Here is a 23750-nt window from a genome sequence, read left to right as displayed (position 1 = left end):
ACATCACCTTCTTTAAGAAGAAAAGAAGAAACTTTGAGGCAGCCTCAAACTTCGTGTGGTGGAATCATCTGTGTTAATGCCCTGCCTTCTCCCAAAGTCTTGGCAATCCCTCCAGAAAGGACTCAGGCCAGATCTTTCCATCAGGCCTGATACTTGCAGGCCTAATGAGTTTTCTGTTTTTTATTTTATTTATTGGACAGCCAGAATTAAGAGATAGAGGGAGAGACACAGATATTCCATCTAGTGGTTCATTCCCCAAATGGCCACAAGGCCAGAGCTGGGCCAGATCAGAGCCAGGAGCTTCTTCTGGGTCTCCCATGTGAGTTCAGGGACCCAAGCACTTGAGCTATCCTCTGGTGCCCTCACAAGCACATTAGCAGTGTTCTGGCTTGAAAGTGGAGGAGCCTGGACTCGAACTGGTGCCCATATCGGATGCTGGTGTTGTAGGTGGTGGCTTCACCCACTACACTACAACACCAGCCCCAGGCCAAGTAATTTTTCACCATGAACTTTATCCTCAGCCCTCCATGGCTTTGTTTACCAAGTTAATGGCTTCTGTAGACAAGGCCCAATGTCCTTGACCTCCTCACTCACTCTTCCCAGTCATATGATTGAAAATTCACTTATTGGGACCAGCACGCTGTGAGGTAGTAGGTTAAGCATCCACCTGTGGTCCTAGCATCCTGTATGGGTGCTGGTTCGAGTCCTGGTTGCTCCACTTCTGATCCAGCTCCCTGCTGATGGCCTGGGAAAGCAATAGAACATGGCCCAAGTCCTTGGGTCCCTGCACCCATATGAGAGCCTTGGAAGAAGCTCCTGGCTTCAGATGGGCTCAGCTCCAGCTGTTTCAGCCATCTGAGGAATGAACCAGCAGATGGAAGACCTCTCTCTCTCTGCCTCTCTCTCTCTAACTATTGTTCTCAAGTAAATTAGAAATAAATCTTTACAAAATTCACTTATTACATTTTTAAGTATACACACAAAAAAGAAGCTGATGGAATTATAATGCTAAAAAAAAAACCCTTTTCAAGACTCATGGTCTGTGTTGAATTAGTCAAACAACTGAGCATTGTGGTTCAATGTATTTAGAAAATTGCCTCAGTTTGTAAGGTTCCACTTCTTCTGTAGCTGTAGTCCAGATCTATTAAAGTATATTCCTCCCAAGTAGACCAGTTTGTCAAAGATTTAACCGTGTCAGGCTCCCTTGCATCTCTGGCTGTTTTCTCTCTGTCCTCATTCCCTTTCTCTCTAATCTATCTCCTAGTGATGAGATATTTCTTTGCTTTTTAGTCTGTAGGTACAAGAGAACTAAAAAACATGATGTTCATGTCACCCTAATCAATTAGGCAAAGAGCCCCATTTACACATTTCTAAGGCATCTGTCACCAGAGCATCCAGATGCAATTCCCATTTTTTAATTTTGCAGCCATACTTTGGGTTAAACTTGGTAGCTGGAAGTGTATTGAATAAGGTCCTGGCAAGATTCTCCTAAGTAGGGTGCATATTCTTTGGGGCCATGGGCTGCACTCTCCAACCTTACAGCATCCTCTTCCTAAATGACAGTTATGAGTATTCACGCAGTGGACCGTGGCCATGGACGAGTATGTATTTCCTGGGAAGGATGAAGAGAAGAGAATGTTGGTATTTCTAAAAGTATAGACAGCCTGACAGCCAATTTTGGAGTCTGGGTGACATTTTAAATTGGTAGTGCTGCTAATTACTCAAACCCTAGGAAACCATATGGAATACAGCCACAGCTCTAGAATTAATATAAGTGAGCACTGTGAACCCATTACAAACAGCATGTTCTCGTGGAATAATGGCACAGTATCTATGTCAGCACAGTGTGATATTGTGGTTAAGACACACACATGCAGGCATAAAACTTCCTGATATCTCCTCCTCTTTTTTTTTTTTTTGTAAAAATTTTCCTACTACTAGGATTTGTTAACTTACCTAAATTTTCTAACAAGAATCCTAGTTTCTTTGTCAAATATTGCCGATTGGCATTACTGTGTGGAATTTTAATTATATAGAAGAGGAATCTTAGTAAGCACTGTATGATAATGTGGAACAAGAGCTTGGAAGGTACAATGTTCTTTTTCAGTTTTTGGCTCCCCTACTTACTGTTACTTGAACTTGAGTTGGTTGGTTAGTGACTCTGATTTTTAGTCTTTTCATCTATTAAGTGGGTTTAATAATGCTGTCTACTCATGTGGCTAATATGAAAATTGAAAACCAGGTAACAATGTTTACTGCCAAAGATGCTCAGAATGAAAGTCAGCAATGAGATAAAGTACAACATCTTGAAAATTCATCTCTCAGATGGAAATTGGGGTCTTAGCCTTGGCAAGGTTCTGTGAACCTTGTACTCAGCACACAGATTCCAAGGGTAACTTCTGTGCTGGTGAATGGCAGTTTCCTTGATAGAAGTTGCAAATCTGAACACAGACAGTGGAACAAAAATGTCAGCAATTGAGTACCTTAATACACTCATGCCCTTCACAGAAATGTCCCCACCTGTGGGGAGGGAGCCCCGTTTAAAAAAAAAAAAAAAAAAGCACACACACCTCACTTTACATATTTCAGCATTTTGTCTTCATTTATTTCTAAACATACTTGAAACGGTTTTCATTTTGTTCCTTTTGATAGACTTGGTGGAGCAAGCTCACTCATGACAATCTGCTATTCTTGGCCCTATGCATCCCCAGAGCAGGCCAGGTTACTAACAAACTACAATAGGGGCTGGCATTGTGGCATAGCAGGTAAACTCACCACATTCAAGGCCACCATCCCGTATGGGTGTCAGTTTGTGTCCCCCATGTTTCACTTCCAAACAAGCTCCCTGCTAACGGCATGGGAAAATAGCAGAAAATAGTCCAAGTGCTTGGGCCCCTGTAACCATGTGGGAAACCTGGATGAAGCTCCTGGCTCCTGAGTCTGGATTGGCCCAGCTTCGGCCATTGCAGCCATGTGGGGGGTGAACCAGCAGATAGAAGCTCTCTCCCTCCCAACCCCCATAACTCTGCCTTCCAAATAAATAAATAAATGTTCTTAGAAGTTACAATGATACTAACAATGACATAAGACATGAGAATCACGTGAAATGTGCTTTGCCTATATTTCATATTATTCAGTCCCTACCACCAACCTTGAAAAGTGACTATTATTAATTCCATTTAATGTGTGGGAGAAATAAACTCTCAGAGACTCCTAACTTTGCCCAGGCAGGACCACTAATAAATAGCTAAGCTTGTACCTCAGTTACGTCTGATCCGAATGCTCAGAGCTGATCTTGTACCAATCAGGTGCCAATCACCTGTTTGTGTTTTAAGGCCTTCTTTGTCTTCTCTCCTTGCAGGTTGTGCTAGATGTGGGCTGTGGATTGGGAATACTGTCTTTTTTTGCCGTACAGGCTGGCACTAAGAAAGTCTATGCAGTTGAAGCCAGTTCGGTAGCACAATATGCGGAGGTGAGTGATGACTTTGTGAAGGCAGCTACAGACCAGGTCTTCCTTACAGGTCATGGTACCAAGTGATGGACTCTTCCAGGTAGGTCCTTTTCAATCATGTGTTTTCCCAGCGTCTCGTGTTTTTCTATTAGAATGTTGCTGCTACCAGTGCCCAGCTTCCCTGTAGTGGTGGAAATGAAGCAGTTATTTTTTTAAATTTCACTGATGCTGAAACTATAGCAAAACCTTCTCCTTTCCTATCCACTGTGTGGCGTGTTAGCTGGGGGTGCAGTGGGGTGCTGAGTGATTTCTTACCTTTGCTGACCTACAAGATAAGGAGTTAGATTTCACTGGAGCTAGTCTTAACTTTGTTTTCCTTCTTCAATGGTGTATTGACAGTGGCTGCCTCACTCCCTTCAAATGTGACTTTGGTCAATGGGGCTGTTACTACATGGATGTAGTCAGAGGAAGAAACAGGTGTTTGTGTTTTAAGAAGTTTTTTTTCAGATGTCAGATTCGGAATTGGGAGACCGAAAGTGCTTTGTTTTAAACATGGTGCTCTGTTATCATTATGAAACGGGGACAAATATGAAGAAATAAGGCCAGGTCAAGAGTCAGATAAAAACACCTCTCAGTAGTATTTGGGTATAATACCCCAGGAGGTGGGGATGGAAGCATGTGTGTAAACAGAACAATATGCTTGTCATCCACCACTGGAGGAGGCCTAAATTTTAATGAGGGAAAGAAAGAGGACAAGGGAAGTTGGCCTACTGTTTCAGCTGAACATCGTACATGTGCTCTCCTTCCCTGGACAACTGGTTTCACAGTGACCAGGAGACAACCAAGTATCACATGTTTGGAGGGAACGGTGGCTGGAGCCTAATGGCTGTAGGTTGTTGAAATCTTTTTTTCTTTACAAGTGTTCTTTTCTGAGTAGCCATTATTTAACAAAAACAACTTTTAAGAGTTGATGAAGTAGGGCTGGTGTTGTGGTGTAGCGGGTTAAGCTCCCACGTGCAATGCCAGTATCTCATATGGGCATTGATTCAAGTCCTGGTTGCTCTACTTCTGATCCAATTTCTTGCTAATGTGCCTGGGAAAGCAGAAGAAGATGGTCCAAGTCCTCGGGTCCCTGCATCCTTGTGAGAGACCCAGATGAAGCTTCTGACTCCTGGCCAAGTCCTGGTAGTTGCTACCATTTGGGAAGTGAATCAGTAAATGGAGGATCTCTCTCTCTCTCCCACCCCTGTGTGTGTGTATCTTTCTCTCCCACTATCTGTAACTCTGCCTTTCAAATAAAATAAATCCTTTAACAAAATTGGTGAAGAAGCAAATGACAAAATTTTTTTTCGGCAAAATTAATCTTTTAAAAATTGTTATTAATTTATTTATTTGAAGAGAGGTAGAAATAGAGAACTTCCATTTACTGGTTCACTGCCTGAATGCCTGGAATGGTAGAGTCTGGGCCAAGCCAGAAACAGGAGAGTAGAACTCAATGCAGGTCTCCCACATGTGTAGCACATACCGAAGAACTTGAACTGTCAGCGCTGTCTCCAAGTGCACTCGTTATCTAGAGGCTGAAGCGGGAGCTGGAGCCGGGACTTGAACCCATGCCCGCTGATGCAGTAGACAGGCTTTCCAAACAGCATCCCATAGTTTTTTTAATAAATTCATTTTTCGTCAACTTTTTGGAGTGTTCATGTTATTTACACACTTTTCTCAAGGCTTGGTAAGGTATACCCAAGACTTACCTTTTTTAAAAGATTTATTTTTTTTTGGAAGAGTTAGAGAGAGGAAGCAAGAAAGAGTGAACTTCCATCTCCTGGTTCTCTGCCAAGATGGCCACAGTGGCCAGTACTAGGCTGGCCACAGCCAGGAGCCCTGGGCTTCTTCTGGATCCCCCACATAGGTGTCAGGGGCCCAAACACTTGGGCCATCCTCTGCCACTTTTCCTAGACCACCAGCAGGGAGCTGGATTGCAGTGGAGCAGGCATTGGGATTGAGATGATGTGTATCCCAAAGACGGTTCTCATTCCATGAAAAATACATCTTTTAGTTTCATTTTTCACGAACTTTTTGGAGCCCCCTCACTTAGCTGTTTTTTTTGTTTTTTTTTTTTTTTTTTTTGCTGTAGTTCATTTGTTTTGTTTCATTTTTTAAAAATGTATGCCTGTTTTTGTGGTAGCATTGCTGTGCAGGAATGGGGAAAGCCTGGGCCACGGGCCATATAAGGCACACAGAAACATTTGGTCTAGCCCTGCCATGGCAGCTTCAGGTGGGCCTCTAAAGTCAATAAATCTATAGCAGGCTGATTTTTAAGTTGCTAATTTTGTATGGCCTTTGATATCCACATGGCCCTTGTAAAAAAAAGAAATTCCCCAGCCCTGCAAGAGTAGCTCTTTGTATGATATGCCTTAAATAGTTAGCACTGTTGGGACACTTGGGATGGTTTCCATTACAGAAGTACTGTTAAGAATATTCTTGCACACAGTCCCCACCACATCTCTGCTAGAACTTCCGTGGCATTAGATGCAGGAATGGAATTGTTGGGTCAGCAGCACCATCAGCTTTGCTGCATGAGGCATTTTTCAGAAAGCTCATGGCAAGTGCATATCTTGTAAAAACTTTATGTGGATTTCAAAAAAGTTTGTACCAAAATAAATCTACCTTTAATTCCATTTTCCACAAACCTCTTGAAATACCCTAGTATATTGCCAAACTGTTTCCCAAAGGGGTTGTGCCAATTTATAATCTCTCTGGTAGGGGATGAGAGATCTGTATCTTTGTTAGGGTACTAGCATTGTCAGACTTTGAAATGTTTTTCAGTCGGCTGGGCTGTTTATGACAAGACTAATGACTTGGAGCATGTTTACAAGTATTTTGGCTATTAGTACTTTCTCTTCTGTAAACAACCTGTTGAAGTTATTTTTTTTTGATAATTTTCTTTTAACTATCTAATTCATTTGTTGGAATGAGTCCTATATTGTAGATATTAATCTTTATAAGTTAATGTATGACAAATATCATTGCCTTTTTTCTTTCTTCGTGGTCCTAATAAACTTTGGATATGGAATTCTTTAAAAAAAAAAGAAAATATAAACTTATAGAGACAGAACCCCATAGATTAGAAATGGCTATGCTTAGAAATTTGTATATCTTTTTAAAAAAGATTTATTTATGAATTTATTCAAAAGGCAGAGATACAGAGAGAGGAGGAGAGATAAAGTTCTTCTATCCACTGATTCATTGCTCTGAAAATGCCTGCAAATGAGGGCTGGGCCAGGCCAAACCCAGGAACTCCATTTAAGTCTCCCCTGTGGATGGTGGGGATCCATGTGCTTGGGCCAGCATCTGCTTCTTTCCCAGGTTCGTTAGCAGGAAGCTGGATTGGAAGCAGTTCAGCTGGGACTTGAACAGGTCTCCTGGATGGTAAATTGGCATTGCAAATTGGAGTTTAACCTGCGGCACCACAAGTCCAGCCCCCAAATTAGTAGATTTTCAGATGGGTTCTTAAGGATGACAAGTTTAGAACTTTCTCTCGGGTGCTGCTGATTCATTCAATCCATATTTCCACTCAGTTGGGTTCAATTCGTTGTTGGGTAATATAGGAGAAACAATAATGACTAGTTCTATTGCCGTATTCAGAGAGCTTCTAGTCTAATAGCAGATTGATCTTGATATATCATACATCAGACTCTGAAAAAATAAAGGAGTGGGTAAATAATTTAGGATTTTTTCTTAATCATTGTTTGTTTTCTGATAGTTGAATAATTTGAGATACATTAGAGAGTTTTTAAATGTTAAAAATATACTTGACTGTAGTATTTTAAGAGAGAAAGAAGTTAGTTCTTATATTTCCTAGCTGTAAGCATGTCTCAAATCACAGAATAAGCTGTCAGTTATCACCAGCACACTGTGGGAGGAGCAATTCTGTACCAATCTGCCTGACTGGCTTCTCGGAGAAGCCTTCTTGGTGAAGCACACCAGTGGGATTGCTGCCTTCTCATGGTGGGGGTGGGGGAGGGTGGTGCTATTCTCAGAGACACTTTTACTAGAGTGTGGCTGGTGTATAATTACAAGGTCTCTGACAAGAACCCAATACAGAGAAGAAGAAAAGGGGAAAAAATACGATCTTAAAACTTAGGGATAAGTTGCAAAAATCAATAAAGGTCAAGGATAATTTAAATTCCCTTTACCTAGATTTGCCTGTTGTTTATAAACATTTGTTTTAACACCTTTTTTCTTGTTTACCCTCTCACCATACACATGATACATATATACACAAATTTAAATGTAGACAGAGATAGACACACACACTTATTCTATGTTTAGGTTTTGTACATCATAGGTCTTTGTTCTTAAAGGTTTCAGTGAGTATTTCCAAAGAATAGAGTTGTTGTCACGCACAAACCAAAGAAGTTACTCTAAAGGCAAAATGGAAGCTTTCCAATGATGCATCCATTAAGTCTGTCCGTGTTGGTGATGAAAGTTGTCAACAGAGACCCCAGCACGAATGGAGAAACTGTCACCGGGAGTATTGAGATGAGGAGTCTGTACTTACCTGCATTTTCTCTTGCTTGCTCTTTCCACCAAGCTCTACTTTGTAAAGCATTAAAACTAGTATCCTAATGAGTTCCAAAGTACCATTATTGTATTTCATGCTTGGTGTTTGCCTCTGTGGATGGTGTGTGTGTGTGTGTGTGTGTGTGTGTGTGTTTGCATGCTACATTAGGCTTTCCTATCTGTAAATAGCTGGCGTGAGTTGGGAACAGAAGTGACTTTCCCAGTGCTCTTGGGGACTGTTGTGGGTCTTTGACATCCTTGTTGGTCAGCCTATTTCTCCCCCCACCCAGCCAGGCCTTCCCTACATATTCTTCCCTAAGAACATGGTGGTTAAAATTGTGTTCAAGGCCATGGGTAATTAGAGTCTTCTAAAAGGGTGAATTTGACAAGAGCATGCACTCTGTCATGCCCATTGTTCCTGGTGTGGGTGTCACGCAGTGTTCCCCATTGGCCAAGGCCCTTTCACCTTGTACCAGCTCATGGTTTCTGTGTCTTATGCTGACGCTCATCTGTGCTGTTGGTGGGTGGCAGAAAATGATTGTGAACAGTACACAGAAAGATTTTCCGTCTAAGAATAGGCTGACATAGCAGCTCAGCACACGGTGCATGGAGCTCCTTTCGACCTTTTCATTATTTGGTAATTGAACCAGCAGACATTTAATTTTTTCCTCTGGAGTCTTCATTAAATTGCTCAGAAAAGATAAAATTGCAACAAGAAAGAAAAATGTACAAATTTAACTACCATTGCCTGTCTCTGGGTTCTTCTTCACACACCAGGCTTCTAGGCTTTAGGTAAACAGAATATTTTCAAATTGCATTGGATTCAATTTCAGTTATTCTTAGTGGCTTGGTCCAATTTTGTAAAGATTGATCCTCAGAAGGCAAGATGATAGAAATGACTCCTTGTCTGGAGGGCATGCCTGGTGAGACTTTTTTTTTTTTTTTTTTTTGTAGGAGTGGTCACGAACTCACTACTCTTTTCACCCTGAGCCCCATATGTCATTTATGGATTAGTAATAAAAGAGCATTCCTGTCCAAAGAATAGGACAGGGCTAAAGGTCTCCCATATGTGTCCCAGCTATGAACCTGCCCACCTCAAACTGGCAGCTATGCCTTGCTCTTATTCTGTTCTCTTATATATGAAACATAAAGCTAAGGCCTCCAGATCATGTAGGCCAGATGAAAAAGAAAACAGCTCTTATCAAATTTGTACATGTGTATGGCCAAGGGGAGATAGTCCTTGATTTAAAATTGTGCCATGCCTTTCCATCTAGATAACAGATTCCTTGAAGAGCCAGAAGGATGACGTATGATGAGAATGAGCAGTCACAACTACCTTTATGTGTTTCAATCAATTTACATTACAATAGCACTCTCTGGCCCTCAGATGATAGTGTGCAAACCGTCATCGGCCCATGCAGAAATAGACTTTACTGGTATTCAGTTCCTATATATGCCCTATTAGGGTGAATTTTAAGGAGCCAGACCAAGAACCTCTGAGTCATGGGGTTGTGGAAGTAAAGGCAGGTGCAGTTGGAACTCGAGCTCCAGCTGCCTCTGTATATCCGCTGTGTTCATCCTCTAGGGTTGCTGTGCCCAATATGATGAGCATTAGACACATGAGTTGTTTAAATCTGTAAATAATTTAATTAGCACTAGTCACGTCTAGTCACATTAGCGTTTCCAATGCTCAGTAGCCACAGGAGTTGATGACTATCATGTTGATGGATGCTGCAGATAACTTACATCCAGCCTAACAAAATGTTCTGTTGGGCAGCACCAGTGGGGAGGACACGCCCGTGGGTGGCCAAAGCTTACCCTCCAGTATGTGATCGAGAGGCTGATGGCTTTGTTCACTGTCAGGCATTGGCACCCACGGCCAGGTTGGACCAACTTGACTCTAGGTGAGGCAGCACTCCCCCAACCCCTCTTGCTGTGGATCTTGTCTGTGCTTCCTTTATATGTGTGTGTGTTTTGCCACAGAGCAGGTTCCCTGGGAAACATTCTTTGACATTGGAGAGTTGTATGCAGGAAGTTTATCAGGGAGCACTCTTAGAAACCTCACCTGTGGAAAAGCAAAGGAAGCAGGGTAAGATTGGGGAGAGAGGAACTGAGCTACCATGTGTTGTCCTAAAGGACTTAGCCAATGCTATTGGCAGTTTTTGAACTGGGGTGACCAAGCATGGGGCACTGGACTTTGTGTTCTACATTTTAATGTTGAAGCCCTCAGTTGTGGCCTTGGGTAAGTTGGTTCTTTTGGTCTGAGGCTGTTTCCAGAGCATGAATCATCATCTGGTACATCTAGTATATCCATCATGCCAGTATATCTAGCAGCTAGGGGAATAAGCACCCTGGCCCTGAAAAACGGAACTATGTGGCAAGCCATTGCATGTACTGCAAGATCATTGAAGGCATTAAAACCATTACCACGGGAATAAGTCGGTTCTTTTGAGAGTGGGTTGTTAGGAAAGCAAGCTTGGCTTGCTCTTGCTGATTCTTCCACCATCACTTACTTGCTCTTACACTCTCCCACCATGAGATCACATAGTCTGGAAGCTTTTCCCAGACACTGTCACCATGCCCTTGCACTTCACAGCCTCAGAATCACAAGCCAAACAAGCTCTCTTTCTCTCTAAATTCCCTGTTAGAGTAACACAAAGAATATGGGTTTGTATTCCATTCCTATGACCTAATGGTCATGTGATGTCACAGGTGTGTTAGTTTCCTGTTGCTGCTGTAACAAATTGACTCAAACTTACTGGTGTAGAGCAACACAGATTTATTAATTTATAGTTCTAGAGGTCAGAAAGTCTACAGGGGTCTTAAAAGGCCATGAACTGTGTTCTTTCTGGAAGCCCTGGGGAAGAATCTGTTCCTTGACTTCTCAGCCTCTAAGGGTGGTTTGTGACTGTATCCCCCTGACGTCATCACATCTCCTCTTCCAACTCGGATCTTCCTGCCTCCCTCTTACTGAGTCTCCTGTGATTCTTCTGGGCCCACGTGAATGATCCAGGGTAAGCTCCCCCATTTCAAAACCCTTAACCACACGTCAAAGATCTTGTGACATGGAAAGTAATATATTCACAGCTTTCTGGCATTAAGAGGTGCACCTCTTCAGAGAGCCATTTTGCCAACCACACAAATGACTTGGCCTTTTTCTGCCTCATTTTCTTTACCTAAAAAATTATGAATAGAAATACTCCCTTAGGAAAATATTTTGGGTATTAAATGAGAAAGCCCATATAAAAATTAGTACAGTGACCATGATTCTCTCATTGTTGCTTTCATTGTTGTGGTTATCTTCAGAATCATTATGGGGCCGCATTTCAGCTGTGTGTAAATTTGCCAAACAGGTTCCTAGTAGGGAGATCACCAGGCAACACAGGAAGCATTGGGCCAGGCAGAGTACATGTTTCTAGAGCTTCTTGCTTTGGTTGCGTTTTCTAATTCTTTCATTCCTCCTTTTCAAAACCCAACTGCCACGAGACTCTGAGCTGTGCTTGTTTCTCAGCTCTTCTCAAAGGGTCTGCAGACTTGGCAGGGAAATGTGCCTAGCAGCTCGCTGGTATCCAAGTCTCTGGGGAAGTTCGTAGCTGGGTCGAAATCCTTTCTCCCTGGGAGTGTTCCCTTGCTGACCTCGGTATCCTTAGTTCTCCTCTGCTGGCCTCAGTGTTCTCAGGTCTTCAGAGGGATTACACCCTCTTCAGCCTCAGGGAAGAACACAGAGACGGCTCAGATGCCCTGAGGGGCTTTGAAAACCCAGTTTGCTGGGCCCCGTGCCCTGAAGTCTGATTCAGGAGGCATGGGGAAGTGGCCTGAGCACCTGCATTTCTAGAAAGTTCTATTCACTCTGGTGCCTCTGACGAGGGAACCACAGTTTGAGAACCACTGGGGTTCTGCAACACTGAAGCTCAACAACCTCTGAAAGTGATTTCCAGTGATGCTTTTGAAAGCAGCTTCTTAGCTCAGTTGCAGCTTTGGAAATCTGCAGTCATTAAGCTGGAGTCTTCACTCAAAGTCATCACCACTTTGATTTAGTTCTTTTATTTGTCCATTTGCCCCTGGAGGCCCTATTGCACACAGGGTCCTAGTTAGGGGTCAGTTTGACTCTGGGCATTTCAGGAGAGAAATCGCCTGTTTGGCGAAAGTGTTTGTTGATCCAAAGCATTTTCCACTCTGGCAGCTGCTTGCTACACATTTTAGGGGAACTGTGATGAGGCCACACATCTGCTTGACGAGAGGAGTGGGGCAGGTTAGGACAGACTGTAATTTCAGCATGTCGGATTAAAAAGGGCACATTGGAGCTCTCCCAGGAAATGAATCAAAGCAGCATTCAGGTGGTTGCTTAGTAATCCTTGCTAAGGATGTCTCAGAACTCCCTTCACCCCAGCAGTGCTTGGCCTGGCACCAGCTTTTCCCTTCCTGGCCAGTCTGGGTAGCTGAAGCCTCACTGGGTGGCAGGTGCCATGGGAACATGAGGACAAGGCCGGTGAGTTGGGCTGTGAGACTGTTCAGTCGAGACCACAGGTTGGCTTCTCCACACAGTGCCAAGCGATCACTTGGACGCCTTCTTTTGCACAGAGATGAGGAATCCTGCTTTGCTCCGGGCTGATGGTTTAGCCATCACGGTGCCTCGGTTTGCTGTCCAACCTCTCTTTCATCCACTAGCTGAGGAAATGATATCTGGTTTTGCCACCTGGGTTGCTTTTTAATGATGTGAAAGACCACGAGGAGCCAGCGTTTCTTTTGTGCAGTTCCTCATTCAGCAACCTAATAGCTATCTGCAAAGACTTTTCTTGAAAAGAAAGGGAGGGAGAAAACCCTGTTCCTCTCAGGCAGAAGCAACGATGCGGCATGTTCCTCTGATTAATCTATCATACAACATGTATTACCCGGCACCCGACCTGCTGGCAGCTGCCTTACTGCTGAGGTTTCTTGGCGTTTGCACTGTTGCTTTTCTTTGCCAACAAGCCATAACAGGACAGATGAGTATCCTTCTAATTGAGTGTGAATGGCAGGTGAAGTGCCCAGAAAGCGGCTGGGGCTCACCTGCCTCCTGGGGCCATGCTGGGAGGGGAAGCGTGTTTTCCTTTAGGGTCACCTTCTGTGCAAATGAACTTCCATCACAGGTTAAACCAAAGCTGGCACCGTAGGGTACACAGTGCTGGAGTGAAAACGTGCTGCCAGGTCTCCCCAGTCCCCACTGGACAGATAGCCTCTGCTCGTGGGGACCAAGGTGAGAAGGGACAGCAGGAAGATTGTTCTCTCTCCCCCACAAACTCTTATTTAAAATACAGGTCGACATTGTTTATTTATTTACATGTGTTGAAATTTTACATTGTATTCCATAAATAGATACAATTATGTATTTGTTAAAGTGATTATATAGAAAGAAAAAAATGTGGGTTGAGCATGCCTAATGCCCAAACCCCAAACTAAAATGCATTGGAATTCAAAATGTTTTGATTGTCAGCATAACACCACAAGTGGAAAATTCCATAGCTTACCTCACGGGATGGCTGGTAGTCAAAATGCAAGCACGTTTGTAATATTGTATAAAATTACCTTCAGGCTATATGTAATAAGGTATCTATGAAGCATAAATGATTTTCTATGTAGACTTCGGTCATGTCCCCAAGATGTCTCATCTGGAAAACATCATGCTGAGTGAAATAAGCCAATCCCAAAGGGACAAATATCATATCTTCTCCCTGATCGGTGACAACTAACCAAGCACCAAAAAGGAAACCTGTTGAAGTGAAATGGACACTATGAGGAACAGAGACTTGATCAGTCCTTGTCCTGACTGTTGATGAACAACTTAATACTTTATCCCTTTTAGTATTTTTTTGTTCTACTTAATACTATTGGTTGAACTCTGTAATTAACACACAAATATTCTTAGGTGTTTAAATTTAACTGAAAAGTGATCTCTGTTAAATATAAGAGTGGGAATAAGAGAGGGGGGAAATGTACAATTTGGGACATGCTCAATCTGACTTGCCCCAAATGGTAGAGTTAGGGGATTCCAATTCAATCCCATTAAGGTGGCATGTACCAATGCCATTTCACTAGTCCAAGTGATCAATTTCAGTACACAGTTGATCACACTGATAGGTCTAAGAGTCAAAGGGATCATACAAACAAGACTAGTGTCTGCTAATACTAACTGATAGAATAAAAAAGGGAGAGAACGATTCAACATGGGAAGTGAGATACACAGCAGACTCAGAGTGGCAGATGTCTTAAACAGCACTCTGGCCCTTAAGGCATTCGGATCTGGCAAAAAGGCCCATGAGAGTATTTTAGGCATGGAAAGCCAAGACACTCTCGCAAAAAAAAAAAAAAAAAAAAAAAACAAACAAACAAAAAAAACACCTAAATGAAAGATCTCTGTGAGTGAGATCCCAATGGAAAGAACAGACCATCAAAGAAGGAGGTACATTTCTCTGAAGGGAGAAGAGAACTTCTACTTTGACTATGACCTTGTCTAAATATGTCTCTATAATTTTGACTACTCTAGGATCTTCTTGAAAGTGAAATCATACGTTATTCCTCTTATTGTGATTGATTTATGCCCCTTAGTATAATGTTATCAAGGTTCCTTCCTGTAGCAAGGGTGGGGGAAAATCATTTGGACTGGCCCTCCCAAGATGACTACAGGCAGAACTTGAAATTGAATAAATCTACAGCAGGCTAATTTTTAAGTTGATAATTTTGTATGGGGCACAAATGATGTTATAAACATCCAAATGGCCTCTGTGCATTATAGCGCATGTTTAGATTTGCTTCATCTTCAAGGCTGAAGAATGTTTTTTTTTAATGTATATGCCACATTTTGCTCATCTTAGTTTTGTGTTGCTATTGCAAAAAAAAAAAAAAAACCTGAGACTGCATAATTCATAACAGAAATTTATATCTCACAGTTCTAGTTAAATATCAAGGCACTGGGAGGTTTCCATGTGTGGATAGCCATGCATCTTCTAGAGGGGAGGAACTCTGTCTTCAAGGGATGAAGACAGAAGAGGACCTGAGCTCAACGCTGCATGAAGTCTTTTTCACAGTAACCTTAATCCCATTCATTATGTAGGAGTCCTCCTGGCATAATAGCCCCTTTAAAGCCCTAACTCTTTTTTTTTGTACTTATGAATGCATATTTTTATTTTTTGTGGTTTTTAACTTTTATTTAATAAATATAAATTTCCAAAGGACAACTTTTGGATTATAATGGCTTTTTCTCCCATAACCACCCTCCCACCCGCAACCATCCCATCTCCCACTCCCTCTCACATCCCATTCTTCATCAAGATTCATTTTCAATTATCTTTATATACAGAAGATCAACTTGGTATATACTAAGTAAAGATTTCAATAGTTTTCACCCACACAGAAACACAAAGGATAAAGTATTGTTTGAAGGCTAGCTTTACCGTTAATTCACATAGTACAACACATTGAGGACAGAGATCCTACATGGGGATTAAGTGCACAGTGACTCCTGTTGTTGATTTAACAACTGAAACTTTTATTTGTGACGTCAGTAATCACCTGAGGCTCTGGTCATGAGTTGCCAGGGCTATGGAAGCCTCTTGAGTTTGCTAACTCCGATCTTATTTAGACAAGGCCATAGTCAAAGTCGAAGTTCTCTCCTCCCTTCAGAGAAAAGGTACCTCCTCCTTTGATGGCCTGTTCTTTCCACTGGGATATCACTCACAGAGATCTTTCATTTAGGTCTTTTTTTTTCTTGCCACAGTATCTTGGCTTTCCATGCCTGAAATTATCTCATGGGCTTTTTAGCCAGATCCGAATGCCTTAAGGGCTGATTCTGAGGCCAGAATGCTGTTTAGGACATCTGCCATTCTATGAGTCTGCTGTGTATCCTGCTTCCAATGTTGGATTGTTCTTTCCTTTTTAATACAAGTACTATCACATTAGTAGCACCTGATGTATGGAAGGAGCCCATTCAAAGCTTAGCAGGTTGTCCTCCATATTTGTACCTTTACAAATAATGCTACTGTGAATGTGAGTGCACAAATACTTCTTCAAGACCTTGCTTTCATTTCTTTTGCGTATATTCTGTGCATGGAATTACTGGATCATATAACTCTCTATTTCTTTTAAGATTGCCATACTGTCTTTCACAGCAACAGTACAATTGTACATTCCCACCAAGGCAGCAGAACGATTCCAATTGTTTCACATCCTAACACTTGTTTTTATATATATATATATATATATAAAACGTATATATACATTGTTATATATACACACACACACACACACACACACAGAAGACATGTGCATCATTTTGTATGCTTTGTTGGCCATTCTTATATCATCCTAGGAGAAAAGTCTGTTCATATACTTTGCTTTTGTTGAATTCATCTGTTAATTATAACAGATTTTATGGAATGATTAGCGTTTTCCAGATATAAGCTCATATTATTTATGAACAGATAATTTTATTTTTTCACCCCAATATGGAAGAGACAGTTTCCCTCTGCTTTTCTTAGTGGCTTCTGTTATTAAAGGTTGCTGAATTTTGTCAAATGCTTCCTCTGCAATTGAGATGATGATATGATTATTTTGCCTTCATTCTGTTAATGTGGTGTGTATGACAGTGATCATTCCTCCAGTGTTGAACCATCCTTGCATTCCAGGAATAAATCACACTGATTCGCAATGTACATTATTTTTACTATGCTGTTGTTTGTTTATTATTTTGCTGAATATTTTTGCATCAGACTTCATAAAGAATACTGATCTATAGTTTTCTTGAATTTTTCTAGTTCTGAAGTTAGGATAATACTGCTATCATAGTATGAGTTATGAAGTATTTCTTCCATTCCAACTCTTAGAAAACTTTACTGTTAGTTATTATTTAAATATTTCTTAGAATTCTCTAGTGAAGTCATCTAGTTCAGGGAATTTCTTTTTTGAGCAAGAATTCTTTCTTTAAATACTGATTCAGTCTCCTTACTTGCTATAGGTCAGTTTAGATTTTCTGTTCCTTGGTAATTCAGTATTTTTTTTTTTTTTTTGACAGGCAGAGTGGACAGTGAGAGAGAGAGACAGAGAGAAAGGTCTTCCTTTGCCGTTGGTTCACCCTCCAATGGCCGCCGCGGCCAGCGCGATGTGACCGGCGCACCGCGCTGATCCGATGGCAGGAGCCAGGAGCCAGGTGCTTTTCCTGGTCTCCCATGGGGTGCAGGGCCCAAGCACCTGGGCCATCCTCCACTGCACTCCCTGGCCACAGCAGAGAGCTGGCCTGGAAGAGGGGCAACCGGGACAGAATCCGGCTCCCCGACCGGGATTAGAATCCGGTGTGCCGGCGCCGCTAGGCGGAGGATTAGCCTAGTGAGCCGCGGCGCCGGCCGGTAATTCAGTATTGGTAGGGATTGTGTTTCTAGGAATTTTTCTACTTCATCTAGGCCATATAATATAATTTGTTTTTTGTTTTTTGTTTTTTGTTTTTTTTTTTTTTTGGGGGGGGGAGATAAATATGTTTCTTTTTTTTTTTAATCTTTTATTTAATGAATATAAATTTCCAAAGTACGACTCATGTGTTACAATGGCTTCCCCCCCCCATACCGTCCCTCCCACCCACAACCCTCCCCTTTCCCACTCCCTCTCCCCTTCCATTCACATCAAGATTCATTTTCGATTATCTTAATATACAGAAGATCAGCTTAGTATACCTTAAGTAAGTATTTCAACAGTTTGCTCCCACACAGAAACATAAAGTGAAAAATAATAGATGATTTTTTTAAAATGATGATGAAATCAGATCAGACCTATTGTCATGTTTAATCCCAGTGAGAGTCAAGTTGGGAATTGATAATTTCTTTCTTTTTTTTTTTTTTTTTACAGAAGATCAGTTTAGTGTACATTAAGTAAAGATTTCAGTCGTTTGCACCCCCATAGAAACACAAAGTGAAATATACTGTTTGAGTACTCGTTATAGCATTAAGCCTCAGTGTACAGCACGTTAAGGACAGAGATCCCACATGAGGAGTAAGTGCACAGTGACTCCTGTTGTTGACTTTACCAATTGACACTCCTGTTTATGGCATCAGTAATCTCCCTATGCACCAGTTATGAGTTTCCAAGGCTATGGAAGCCCCTTGAGTTCTCCGACTCTTATCTTGTTTAGACACAGTCATAGTCAAAGTGGAGGTTCTCTCCTCCCTTCAGAGAAAGGCACCTCCCTCTTTGAAGACCTGTTCTTTCCACTGGGATCTCACTCACAGAGATCTTTTTGCCAGAGTGTCTTGGCTTTCCATTAGGCCATATAATTTGTTAACCTACAATTGAGTTCTTATAATTCTTTTTATATCTGTAGACTCTGTTTTAATGTCCCTACTTTCCTTCATTATTTTAGTAATTTGAGTCTTCTCTCATATTTTTCTTAGACAGTTGAGCTAAAGGTTTGTCACATTTGTTGATCTTTTCGAAAGACCAACTTTTAGGTTTCTCTGTTGTTTTTATATTCTCTGTTTCGTTTGTCTCTGCTGCAATCTTCTTTACTCCTGCTGGTTTGGAATTTAGTTTGTTCTCCTTTTTCTAGTTCCTTATCACTAAGTTTAGCTATTGATTTGAAATCTTTCCTGTTTTCTAGGGTAAGTACTCCTATGTAGAACTGTAAATTTCCTCTTAGCATTACCTTTCCTTGTCTTATGTCTTATAAGTTTTGATATTTTGTATTTTCATTTTTATTCATCTCCAAGTGTTTTGTAATTTTCCTTATGGTTTCTTTATTGAGCCACTGGTTGTTTAAGAGTGAATTTCGACAAATTTAGGATTTTTCCCCTATTCCTTTTGTTACTGATTTCTAATTTCACCCCACTTAGGCTATAGAAGATATTTTATATAATACCTATCTCTGTTGAAAAGTATTGGGACTTATGACGTAACATATTATGTAACCTGAAGAATGTCTCATGTGTAGTTGAGAATAATGTGTATTCTGTTATCTATTTCATTAGTTTAGATTTACTTCATTCATTCTGTTCTTCAAGTCCTCTGTTTTTATCACTTATCTCTTGTGTTATCCATTACTGAGAGTGGAGTATAAACTCTCCAAACATTATTGTAGGAATTTCTATTTTTTCCTTCAGCTCTGTCATTTTTGGCTTTTTTACTTCCGTGATCTGTTGTTATTTTATATATACACACACACAAACATATATACAGTTTATAGCAGTTATGTCTCCTTTTTGTGTTGAATTTTTATTAACATAAATCCTTTGTCTCTTGTAAGATTTTTTTTAAATTTAAAATCTATTTTGTTTGATGTTACTGTAGCTACCTGTGTTTTATTTTGCTATCTATTTGCATTGAATAACTTCCATTGTTTCACCTTCAACTTAGTTGTTTCATTGGATCCAAAGTGTATCTCTTAGAATCAGCAATTAGTAGGATCTTTTTAGTTTTAATCTTTTTGATCTCTGTTTTGTGATTTGAGAGTTCATTCAATTTACTTTGAAAAATAGTTTCTGAGTAAGAGTCTTCTGTCATTTTGCTGTTTGTTTCTCTATATGCTGTATAGCTTTTTTGTTCCTCATTTTTTTAAAAATTTTATTTATTTGAAAGAGCTACAGAGAGAGGTAGAGACAGAGAGAGAGGTCTTCCATCCACTGGTTAACTCCCCAGATGGCCACAATGGCCAGAGCTGCGCTGATCTGAAGCCAGGAGCCAGAAGCTTTTTCCAGGTCTCCCACACGGATGCAGAGGCTCAAGAACTTGGGCCATCTTCCACTGCTCTCCCAAGCCATAGCAGAGAGCTAGATTAGAAGTGGAGCAGCCGGGACTAGAACCTGCGCCCATATGGGATGCTGATGCTTCAGGCCAGGGCGTTAACCTACTGCGCCACAGCGCCAGCCCCTTGTTCCTCATTTTATGCATTTTATTTTTTTAAAATTTCCATACATTTTTATTGACAAGATTTAAATATGCCAGTAACAGTTGAGTACTACAGTTAAAATTTTTTCTTTATTTGTATTTGACAAGTAAAACTTGTATACAGATTTGGTGCACATGTTTGGATGTATGTGCACACTGTGGAATGATGAAGTCAAGCTATTTGACATATACATTACCTCATCTACATTTTGTCTTTTTGTAGGAAGAACACTGAAAACCCACTCTTACAGCGATTGTCAAGTACACAATATATTGTTACTGGGTGCAGTCACTGTGGTGCACATCAGAATCTCTTGGACTGATTCCTGATTCCTGCTGTCTGATTCTTTGTCTTTGTTACGTGACATCTCCCCATTCTCCTTAGGCCCAGACTTCCATTGATCACTGTTTCACTCTCTGTTCATATGGTTTTGACCTTTTTACATTCCACATAACATTGCAGTTTTTTGTAGTTTGTGTGTGTGTGTGTGTGTGTGTGTGTGTGTGTGTGTTGAAACCTTCAAGGTCTCACTTGCTTTTTATACATACCATATTTTTAGTGTGTGATTGCTATGGGGTTACATTTAATATCCTAAAGCTGTAACACTCTTATTTGAATTTATTTAAGCTTAACTATAAGAACCTGTCAATTCTCTGCTGTACCCTGACTCCTTTCAGTTACTGATGTCACAAAGTCACATCAGTTAACTTGATTGTGGTCATTATTTTACATATGTATGATATCAAATCATCACATTGTACATGTTAAATACGTAAAATTTTTATTGATTATGCATCAGTAAAGCTTAGGCAAAAATAAATTCTTGAAACAAATCTTTAAAATAAAATAAAGCAAACAAACTGAAGGATGGCTAACTTGTTCACAAAAGAGCACAGGGGCTGATCAATGTAGCTGGAGCCATGGAAACAAGAGGGACAGAACAAAGTAGAGATCAAATCTGTTCTAGAGCTGGGTTATACAGGGCCCCTGGCCCACTGTGGGGTTTCTGGCTTTCGCTCTCAGTGAGATGAGAAGTCAAAGGTGAGATTGGAGCAGACGTGCAACATCATCCAGCTTTTGTTTCAAATGCTTACTCTGAATGTGTGTTGAGGAGAGGCTTTGGGGGACAAGGGTGGCAGATGCAGAGGAAGAGCCTACTACAGCAGAGTGGGCAACGAGCTGGTGCTCCACCCTGGTGGTGGTGGAGGAGGCGTGGGTGGTCAAGGTCTGGCTAGATTTTGAGTGCTTGTGATAGAGGTTCTCCTGCAATGTATCCTCCCACCAGCAGAGGAGATTTCCTGCTCCCTACATCCTGGCCAATGCAGGACAAAGTGGCTCCCTGAGCCCTTGCCACACTGCTCAGAAACACCACCTCGTTTTTTTGTGTTTCTCCTTTCATGAGTAAGCATAAATTTTTTTACAGGTTCATGAACTATTTGTGTTGGTTTTTCCCTTTTTCACATTCTTTTGTCCATTTTTCTAGTGTGCTCATGTCTTAAAATGGATGCACTTAATTTAAAATAAATAAATAAATAAATAAATTCTTGTACATTGTTGATACAAAAATATAATAATAGTTTGTTGTTTTAGAAGATTTATTTATTTATCTGAAAGAGTTTCAGAGACAGAGAGAGAATCTTCCATCTGATCTTTCATTCCTCAAATGGCTGCTATGCCAGAGTTGGGCAGGCTGCAGCCAGGAGCCGGGAACTCAATCTGCTTCTTCTCCATGGGTGCAGAGACCCAAGTACTTGGGCCATCTTCTGCTACCTTCCCAGGCACATTAGCAGGGAGCTGGATTGGGAGAGGAGCAGCCGGGACTCAAACTAGCGCCCATATGAGGTGCTGGCACCACAGGCAGTATCTTTACTTGCTGTGCTGCAACGCCATCTCCTACTTTCTTAATGCATTAGTCTGATAAATAACATAAAAGCCAAAAGATGAAATTTTAAATGACTATTAAAGTAGAACCAGATTCCTGGTTGATAGGTTTCTGTTTGTTTGCTTGTTTGCTTTTAGTATAATGAGTGTATCCACCAATTCCTTTTTGTCTCCAAAATTTCTGATGAGAAATTTGCTTATAAACTTGTTCATGACCCCTTAAGGGCATGAGATGAGTTGCTTCTCTCTCAATGCTTTCAAGATTATCTTTGTCTTTGTCTTTCAACAGCTTGATTATATATGTACTCAATGTGGGTCTCTTTGAATTCATCCCTTTTGGAGTTTATTGAGGTTCTTGTTTGTTTATATTCATATGTTTCATTAAATTGGAGGAATTTCCTACAATTATTTTTTCATATAGTCTCTCCTTTCCTTTCCTTTTTCTCTTTTTTCATTCTGAAACTCCCATCATTCATACTTGTTCCACTTGACATTGTCCCATAGTGCCTTGGGACCTGTTCACTTTCACTTGATCTTCTATTCTGAGATTCAGTAATTTCCATAGTTCTGTCTTCAGGTTTGTGGATTTCTTTTTTCTGCCTGCTCAAATATTCTCTGAATTCCTCTATTAAATTTTGCATTTCACTTATTTTACTTTTGAGCTCTAGAGTTTCTTTTTAGGTTCTCTTTCTCTTCATTGATATGTCAATTTTGGTCATAACATTGTTTTATTTTTAAATTTCCTCCCTATATTCTTAATTTTATGAGTATCTTTAAGACATTTTTAAAAAAGTCTTCATCTTTATGTCTGCCATGGAATCCTTCTCAGGAACAGTCCCTACTGGCTTGTTTTCATCCCTCAAATGGGCTATCCTTCCTTGTTCTTTTTATGCAATGTATTATTTTGTGTTTGTTTTGAAAACCAGACATTTAGACCCAATAGTATAGCAGCTCCAAACAACTGAATCTTCTTTTTATTCGGTCTGTTGTCATTCAGATTTTTTTATCTTTTATTATTATTTTCTACTTTCTATATATCAAAGATTGGTTGAAAGCATAAATTTAAGGTCTTTCCAAAACTTTGCTTAGCCTTTCACTGTGTACCTCCAGAGTATGCAATTGCTGTTATATATGCTAGTCTTCAGTATCTGGCTGCCAAAAAAGGAGTGGAAAACAAATGGAAGGGGCAGGGAGGGGATGAGGGTGCCTTTGACTACCCTGGGAGTTTCAGAGGGGAAGGGACCTGCAGCAAGGAGGGAGGGTACCCCCCAGTGCCTTCCTGCCTCTGTGTTGTACCTCCATAAATGGAAGCTACAACCATTGTTCAGAACACAGATATTTGGAGGACAGTGTCCCACTGCCCACCCTGCCCTCGAAGGCTGCCTGTAAGCTTCTTGAAGAAGACTTGCCTATCTACTTTCAGTGAGGCTAGAGGTGGCAAATAGCTATTGCTGAGTAAGAGTCGAAATTGACCAAGACTAAGCACAATTTACCTCCCTGGCAGTAGCAATCATTTAATAGATTCCAGAGTACCAAAATATTACCTAAGACATATTTTGCCTGTGCACATGTCTAGGTGAGGAGATTGGATTTTTTGAGCTTCCTTTTCCACCGTATATCAAGAATAGTATTACAGATAAATTTAACTATAAGACAGGCAATGTCCTAGCAGTTAAGATGCTTGGGACTGATACCACAGGAACTGGGTTCAATACCCAGCTCCAGTTCCCAATTCCAGCTTCCTGTTAATGCAGGTGTTGGGAGGCCATGATTGACAGCTCATGTAGTTGACTTCCTGTCACCTGTGTGAGACCTGGATTGAGTTCACTGCTTCTGGCTCTGCCTCTGGCTCAGCTCTGGCTGTTGTAGGCATTTTAGGAGAGAACTAACAGATGAAAGTTCTCTCTCTCTCTCTTAAAAGATTTTATTTATTTATTTGTTTGAAAGGCAGAA

At 40.9% G+C, this 23750-nt stretch overlaps 1 protein-coding gene across 2 annotated transcripts in view; it reads left to right on the top strand.

The window, feature by feature from the left end:
- The window catches only part of LOC100352221 (histone-arginine methyltransferase CARM1), a 364053-nt gene that overhangs the window by 228545 nt on the left and 111758 nt on the right, over positions 1 to 23750 (top strand). The window contains exons 6-7 of one of the 2 annotated variants that reach the window (XM_089316607.1): positions 3362 to 3472; positions 14941 to 15137. In XM_089316607.1, the coding sequence (XP_089172733.1) occupies positions 3362 to 3472; positions 14941 to 14946 (117 nt within the window). In that variant the 3' untranslated portion in view covers positions 14947 to 15137. Of the gene's footprint in view, positions 1 to 3361; positions 3473 to 14940; positions 15138 to 23750 lie in introns of those variants that run through there. The other variant, XM_070051461.2, reaches the window with a different exon arrangement.

The sequence above is a fragment of the Oryctolagus cuniculus genome, chromosome 1, assembly GCF_051225735.1.
Source record: "Oryctolagus cuniculus isolate XC-2025 breed Fujian yellow rabbit chromosome 1, ASM5122573v1, whole genome shotgun sequence".
In the NCBI taxonomy this organism is placed as follows: Eukaryota; Metazoa; Chordata; class Mammalia; order Lagomorpha; family Leporidae; genus Oryctolagus; species Oryctolagus cuniculus.
The sequence above is the reverse complement of the archived record's forward strand: the minus strand, read 5'-3'. Positions and strand labels throughout refer to the sequence as shown.